At 32.4% G+C, this 8,358-nt stretch overlaps 1 protein-coding gene across 1 annotated transcript; it reads right to left on the bottom strand.

Annotated features, from left to right (window-relative positions):
* Window positions 1-598: 598 nt before the first annotated feature.
* Window positions 599-7,994, bottom strand: LOC146999382 (uncharacterized). The gene is made up of 4 exons (XM_085823042.1): window positions 7,785-7,994; window positions 7,169-7,280; window positions 6,533-6,976; window positions 599-732 (listed from the first exon to the last, which is right to left on the bottom strand). Exons 1-4 carry the CDS (start codon window positions 7,992-7,994, stop codon window positions 599-601), a joined length of 900 nt encoding a protein of 299 aa, XP_085679168.1.
* Between the last annotated feature and the right edge of the window lie 364 nt (window positions 7,995-8,358).

The raw sequence follows: 8,358 nt of genomic DNA, 5'->3' as shown, positions 1-8,358 counted from the left end.
CATTTACAAATCTTAAAACCCGACAACGAGGTATGTCTGCGATGTTATCGTCATTCGATGATTTTTTGGTGCTTTATATTTTACCACGATATTTTTAGAACGATGTTTTAGACCTGCATTCTCCTTGCTTTCTTTTTTTCTCGCGGTATTTTGTATGGCGATGTTTCCCCTTACGTTGTTTTCTCCACAACGTTTTGCGTCTGCCATGTTTTCGGCGAGTACCCAAAATTTAATGACTTGCATACTGGAGGGAACGATACTCAGGTAAGAAATTTCGCTATAAGCGGAAAATTTCTTTTTGGTGCATTTTTTTTTATCTTGCAGTATAATTTTAATCTTTTGAGTGTTTACTAAAATGATTAACTAATAATCGTAATTATAAATAAACTATTTTGTTTTTATTTCCGGTTAAATTATTTCTAGAAAAACACTAACTTCGTATGCACTCATATGGTATGTCCAGAAAGAGCTATTAAAAGCGAGCACAGCCTTTAAATATCTGAAACAGAGACAAAAACAATACGTAATTTTTTACTTAAATAAGTTCACTGCAATTAAATATATCAGTACTATCTTTTTTAATCTGATGATTATCTTTCTAGTCATCACCATACCCAATGTTTGGAGATGGCAGTCGAGGTAGGAAGACACACAGCATGGCGCAAAGTATAGAATAGCAACTAATGATTTGTAGAAGTATTTCATAATCTCCATTTTCATCTCGAGATATCACTGAAAATTAATAAATGAAATTAAGAAATACATGGAGCAAAATTGATACTTTAAATTATAAATTAAAATTTATTTATGAAATAAAATAATTATTAAATAATAATAAAAATTATTGATTGTTAATTATTAAATATTAATTAATTAAATTGATTAAAATTATTTAATAAAATGCATTTGTGCTATGAGACCTTTATAATCTTTACGTAATTAAATGGAAAAATAGTGTATTTCAATTTAAAGCTTTTTCCTATTCGATTCGTAGAAACAGTTAGACAGTTTTAGTTAACTCCTCTTACGTTTATTTGTGTCAAATCTTGAAATTAATATTCTCTCCCCCGTCTGATTCCTATTTTTTTTTTTTTTTTTTGAAATTTTTTCTGTTAAACGTATCTGTAATGACAGTGCAATTTTCTACAAAAGTGTTTTCAAAATTCAGGTTTAGAGCTTTTTTATTTAGTGTTAAACTTGCTTATTATATTCTTGCTTATCCATCAAACTTATCCTTTTGAGCTTTACACTAACAGACTGAGCAAAGAATAATTTACCAAAGGATGATTTTTGAGATTGTCTAAAGTAATTTATCGAAATCTGACTTCTGACTTGTTCAAAAACCATTAGAAATTTTAGTTATAACACAGCTGTCAACAATGATAGATTTTTTTAATCATAACATATAATTTTTCATTGTTATAAATTTGCGATTTTATGTGATAATAGATCGAATATCTGACGAAGCAGAATTTTAATGAACTCAGTTTAAATTCGTGTTGTCAGATATTAAATCGGAAGAAACGAAATAATTTTCCCCTCCTTTCCGCGCACTTTGTGGTGTAACTGGAAGCACGTCCGGCGCGTAATCAGGAAGCCCGGAATTCATATCCGTAGAAGGCACTGTCCGTTTTTCACGTTCTTGCATATAATAAGGATGCAAGAACGTCCTTATTCTAGATATAATCCATATTATAGATATAATAAGGATGCAAGAACGGCGCCCGAACTAAAATATGCTGGACGGTAATTCATCACAACCAGGGTTTTCGATTGGGTCCCCTCATCCTCAGTCACCGTTTAAAAGGAAGCGTATATTGGGTGTTTTCTCACTCCCTTCCGAGTGCCTTTGTGATGTAACTGGAAGCACGTCCTACTCGTGTTTGAGAGCCTAGATTTCGACTTCCGGCAAAGGAATTACACATTTTTCGCCATTCCTGCTTCAAAGATAATCCTAATGATCCTATAACACATAATAAGTTCTTAAGCGAAAGAATAATTTACATAGGTTCAGAAGCAGCGATTTCTTTCTTTGTTACTTTCCCATATTCTACACATTAAAAAATACATTATATATACGTATATGCGTAAGAACTTTTATATCAAAAAAATTTAATTAAATGTCCAAGAATGATTACTTCGACATCTCATAATTTTCTCCTTGAAAATTTTAATATAAAATCCATTATTTTTAACAGGCCTATGACTTAGTCCGTAAGACCAAAACATTTTGTGATATTTAAAAAACTGGCTTTCTAGTGCGCGTTATGGGCATTTAAATAAACAAAAAGTTAAATTTATGTTTACGTATTAAAATTTGATTTCTTACACGTATTTTAAGGCAAACGCCTGATAAAAATAATATCTAGAGATATAGTTAATCATAGTTCTAAATTTTTGTCATTGAGAGGGTCAGTTGGTTTGCGTACATTTGAATTTCAGCAAATATCTCACTTTAAATCCTTCGAACTAGTTACAAGTGACAGAAAAGATAACTCAAGCTTATCCGTCTATATTACTTTTTCATTCCAAGAAAGTAATGTGCTTACAGTGCTAACTTAATTTTTCATTTAAGATTCCATGAAAATGTGATTTTCGTTTGTTGCATGCATGATTCCTCCGAAACAGCTGACTAAAATTTCAAAACATTTTGATTTCTTTTATGTAATTACTGTATCTACATTAAATGGTCAATTATTCAGGTTCTAATCTGATAGCCTTCAGAAATATAATTGCATTTGAAATCATAGGAAAACTCCGACTCCCCACTTTTCATTGCCTATATTAAAATTATGACCATTATGAACGCAATACTTTATACATATAAAATTATGTATCCTTAAAATCTATAACTTGAAAATTCTAGATTTCTTTACTAATATTATGGATTGGATTATTCAATTATCGCAAAGCACACGAGGGCTATCTGCCTAAAGGGAGGGATGCATTCGTGGAGGACTTTCTAAGGGAAACTGGCTCGTATACAATTTACACATGGGGAAAACCACGAAAACGCCCATGAAGCCAGCCCGTTTGCGGGATTCGAACCCCAGACCGAACAACCAGTGTTCAGCGTCTTTACCGCTCGGCCGCTGGTGGTCTATGAATATTATGAAAATAATGTGAATTTACAAGATTTTGATGGTAATTACGCCTTTAATTTAGGATTTCTCAAAACTGTAATTGTCCTGTTTGCGCTCATGATTTCTGTGAAATTGTTACTTTTTATTTCAAGAGAATTTGATCAACTGTATAAATTCTGTGTGAGCCCAAAAGTTTTTCTACCATAAAATTAACTTTTAAAGTTAACTAAATAACGTTAAATATTGTAATATAATTTTATGTTAAGAAACAAACGATTTTTATGTCTTAAAAAATGAAAAGTTATTTTTTAATAAAAAAATAATTCGATTATTTTTTAAATAAGTCACTTTAATTATGAATCCTTTTTCTAATTTTGCAAAAGTATTAGCTACTAATAGTGATTTTTTATCTGTAATATTGTGCTCGATATATATTACAATTTTATGCCGATGACGAAAAGGTTACTTCATTTTTATTTTGTTTAAAATATTTTAATATCCACAACATAACGTTAACAAGTAAATGCAAAATTGAAGTTATCAAAATACATATAAAATTTCAGGATGGTAAAATGGTTAGTCATTAAAGATACGAAGCTCTGAATTTTGTAATATTTTTAGTTTTGACATTTCAAAGATAAGTGGCCATTTAATTGTGAAGGCTTGCTTAGCTTCTAAATCGTTTTTTGTATAATTTATTTCAGTTTATTTTGTTTTATTTATATTTATCGTTTTATTATACCTAAATTTATGCTGAAAAGGTAAAAGTAACAAAACTGTGATTTGTTCAAATTTTGTAATCTTCTACGTATATTAAGTTATCCGTTTTAAATATACATAAAAGTATCCCTACTAAGGTAGATTACTACTGCAGCTATGTAAACGATATTCTCTTAAGGTGGGTTACTACTACAGAAAATATTTCGTAAGCTTAATTAATTATAGTGACTTTTTTTCATATAAGTTGAAGCTGTTGATTAAAGTTTTCAATAGATTAACATCATACTGGATTTGAGTCGAAGAATACTTTATAAGAACCGTTCAAGTTTTATAATAAGTCCATCCAAGAGCAGAAGTTACTATGAACGTATTAATATTAATATTGTAATTTACTGAGATTTTGCTTAAAACGGAAGGTAAATATATAGTATTAATTTTGTTTTCTTTTTTTACTAACCTTTAGAAAAGAACTTTTCTCTTTCTTTTCTTTTTGTAAATTTATTCGTATTCACAGAAGCTGTATCCATTAAAACGGCTCACATGAAAGTGCTTTTTTTTTCCATGTTTTAGTGGCTTTTGACTATGGGCGTAAAATAAATATGAGCCATTTTTTCTCAATAACGGCAACCTATTTATTATGTTAGTCCACGTAAATTATGCTTAACATGACGTTAAAGTAAATGAAATGAAGACTGAAAGGAAATTTTTTTTATCCGTACGTTAGGAAAAAACGTGAATTTAAAATTTAATATTACTGCTAATTGCAATAACTTTGAATCCTTAGCTTTACCGATGCAGAAGACGTAAGAACGTGCACTGACCTCCGCCAGGTTCGAAACCATACCTCCCATTTGCTATTTAGATGGGTTATCCAAGTACTCTACGAAAGTCTAAGTAAGGAAGACCGAAAATATGATATTTATACATACAGATTTCAATGATACAGGACATTTGATTCCAAAGAATGTTTTAAATTTTCGATATCCCCTAACTTGAATTTTACGTTATTTTTTTTCGAAACTTAAAACATCATTCGAGTTCTAACTCAAAACTTTGGGAAAACTGATTAATTTTGCTGACGAGTAAGAAAAGGAAAGAGAAAACTCGATGTGTTTCAGTTTCATTGCTATCTAGATGAGCAATATCAAACTCATTGTGGCACTGAAATAGGAGCTGATAATAAACGTTTATACTTTTTTTATTTTTTCAAACATTTTCAGAAGGGAATTTAGCTTTTCACATTTGATGCTTATCTGAATGATTCACAAAACTCTTTATATATAGATTCCAGAAAATTTAGGTTTCTCACCTCATTCAGTTACGAAATGCATTAACAATTTAAGGACCTGAAGATCAAAATTTCAGTATTTGTATAACTGAAGGCAGCGTTATTGTTGATAGCAAAATATGCGAAGTCTATCTGATTTAGAGATGCAGAATTTCGTGGAAAACTTTTAGATTAAAAACCTCTAATATTCATGTTGCACATGAGGAAATAAATGCAATAAAAATACAGAAATAATAGCTGATAAATTAGTAGATTTTGTAGATTTTACCTCTGCACATGCAGGTTTTAATGTTACTACAAACTCCGTTAAATTGATCATGAAGAATACAGCTTTTTCTAAGATAACAAATTTCGAAAATCGAATTTTTCTTAGAAATTATTTCTCTCTCTTCTTCATTATGTATTACTATATAGTATTTTCCTTGTATAAAAATAATATTACGCTCAGTAATACTTAAAAATTAAAATCCTGCAGCGAGCATTTTGGTACGTTGTAAAGAAAACATAATACAGGGTGCGGCAGGGAAACTACCTTATTTTAAAAATGAATAACACAAATAGTATAAGCGATATCAGTTTAATTTTTTTCCAAGTTACAGGCAGACACTTAAAGTTTTTTTTAATACGGTTTAAAAATAATATCATTAAGGTGGCCTCCGTTCTGGTCAATGCATTGAGATAATCAAGTTTTGAAGTTTCTTTCCACGTTTACCAGCTTATCAACGGGTATGTTGTCGATAGCAGCTTGAATATTGTTCTTCAGTTGAGCCACGGTCTTTTGACGTTAGAGATTTCAGATACCCACAAAAAGAAATCATACGGGGCTAAATCAGGCGAGCGCGTTGACCACTGACAATCGCCTCGTAAGGAGATAAGACGTCCAGGAAAATGTTCTCCAAAAAATCATGGTCCAATGATGCCTATTCCGGACAATGCACACCAAACAGTCACACGTTCTGTATGGAGGGGCTGCTCATGAAATTCTTGAGGATTCGTGCCACTCCATTATCGCACGTTTTGCTTAATGCATGCTGCAACCGGAAAGATGAAAATGAACCTCATTGCTAAAGAACACAAGGGCATCATGAGGCGTATTTTCAAGAACGGCTCTGCATGCATGTTTTCGTGAAAGAAAGTCGCGTGGATTAAGTTTTTGCACCACTGCCAATTTATATGGATGAAAATGGAGTACGTTGAAATGTACGACTCTACGGAGAACGTGCGCTCCCCTCTCGTCCACTGCATGATCGGTACTAAACGTACATGACATAAAACTTTACATACCGCTCTTTTCAACGAGCACCATCCCACCCTTCTCGGAATAAATGTCGCGTTTCAAATAAGGAAGTTTCCCTGCCGCACCCTGTACTTAGAACTAGAAAATCTTAAAAAAATTCTTAAAAAAAGGTTTTAAATTGAAAAGCAGAAGGATGTTACTTACCTATTACATACGGTATGATCAAAACTGAAATAGCAGACAGAAAACTGGAAGTTGAAAGAATTAGAGGCTCCGCAGGTGCGCCCAGGGAAAGCAAAATTAATTTGGGAATAATTTGCATCACACCGATCTCCAGCACTCCTATAATTGCATAAAATAATGTCACTAAAATGAGGTCAGTTGACCAAAGAACACCAGCTGCTGCCAATCCATTTAACACGAATATTACAGCAGCAATAACATACGTCCTATCTGCCAAGCAGTTTACAATACCGATAAAACATAGCCTGCCAAATAAGCTACCCATGCCAAATGCAATTAATACCCATTTCAGACTGAAATCTTGATATCTAGTTTCTATTCCAACGTCTGCGAATATTATAAGTAGAGCTACTAGAATAAATTCGTATATGACTAACGTTAAAATTATGAATACATATGCAGGTTCTGTGAATATATTAAGAGTCTTGAAGATTTTCTTTGCTTTTAATATCAAAACATTTGTTTTTTCATTGTTTTGGTCATTATTATTTTTGTTCTGATAAGCAAGAGTTTTAAATGCGTCATTTTCTTCTACTTCTAATATCGAGCCTATAGGATTGAGCTGATGGTCATGTGTTAAACAGCATTCTTTGTTACTGTTTATGAAATTAAAAGTGGTGAAATCTATATCGCTGTAGCAACCAGATGGTAATGAGTTAGAATGCTTTCTGTATCCACCTCGTTTAGGAACTACTGGCACAGAAATTTCCTTTCATAAAGATGTTGTGCACTGCTAGTGAAAATACATTAGACAACATGAACTTTCATGTGTAATAGGGGTTGTTTAGATACTAATGGCACAGGAGTAACTGATTTATAATCAAACTTATCAATATTATTTGTTGTTTCTGGCTTCTTCTGAATAAGTGATTAGTGTTTGAATTTGGATTCAGAATCTTAAATATATGTGGGATGAGGTTAGGATTCAAATAGAGGAAGGCAGTGGCATTTTAAGGGTATTTAATAATGAAAGAATAAACATGATTATGGCATGTACAGAGTGAAAAGAAGTAAAATAAAAAGTTCTATTCATCATGAAACGGAATTATATCATCAAGGAACATCGTTGAGCATCATAGTTCAGTTACATCTCACGCCACGTCATAACCTCATCGGAATGGAAGTCTGCCCATTTCCTCACGCAGCTTGAAGAAGTATCTAGCTACTGTAGCTGTTGCATCATAATGGTGTCTTCATGGCGTATCTTTCGTACTTCGTAATAATCAGAGGGATGAATTGTCTCATAAAGACCGAAGAATTTGGGACGAAGTTTAAGTCCAAGTTTCAGTTCAAGTCGAAGATTCAGTCCAAGTTGGTATTTGCAGGCAGGTTTGCGACTTTTTCTTTTACTGCCGTATATGTGCTTGCTGTAAACGGAGGAGGTTCCGTTGAGCTTCAATGCATAATGCAGCTTTTTCATCATCATGCTATGCCAGCAATTTCTTTGAAAATTGCTGGCTTGAAAATTGCTGGCTTGTCTTTGAAGTTCGTTTAAATTTTATTCGTTTATACTTCCAGGCTTTCTGTTCTTTGGGAGTTTCTGCACTTTTAGCAGGTGTTTTCTCGTTTGCTTGATCAGCACATGCTTGTTCAAACTGATTCAGTTTATTTTTCACAGTTTCTTCAGTATTCTGCACATTTGGATCATTATCGACATCATCATCATCATTAGCTTCATGACTGGTATCAGCATCATCTTTGTGATCGTCATCATCCAAATACAAATTGTCATAATCTAAATCCAATTCCGAATGGTCATGTGTATCACCATAATTTTCCTTACCTGA

This window comes from Stegodyphus dumicola, chromosome 1 (genome assembly GCF_044657685.1).
Source record: "Stegodyphus dumicola isolate Sdum_Otavi_A_Nest chromosome 1, ASM4465768v1".
Classification (NCBI taxonomy): Eukaryota; Metazoa; Arthropoda; class Arachnida; order Araneae; family Eresidae; genus Stegodyphus; species Stegodyphus dumicola.
The sequence above is the reverse complement of the archived record's forward strand: the minus strand, read 5'-3'. Positions and strand labels throughout refer to the sequence as shown.

What these genes read in the sequence shown, in the direction of transcription:
- LOC146999382 (XM_085823042.1), bottom strand. Translation starts at nt 7,994, where the DNA reads ATGATGAAAAAGCTGCATTATGCATTGAAGCTCAACGGAACCTCCTCC. An exon ending in ATCCCTCTGATTATTACGAA is followed by an intron (nt 7,281 to 7,784) that starts GTACGAAAGATA and finishes TCTTTATGAAAG; the next exon opens with GAAATTTCTGTGCCAGTAGT. An exon ending in GATCATACCGTATGTAATAG is followed by an intron (nt 733 to 6,532) that starts GTAAGTAACATC and finishes ATTAATTTTCAG; the next exon opens with TGATATCTCGAGATGAAAAT.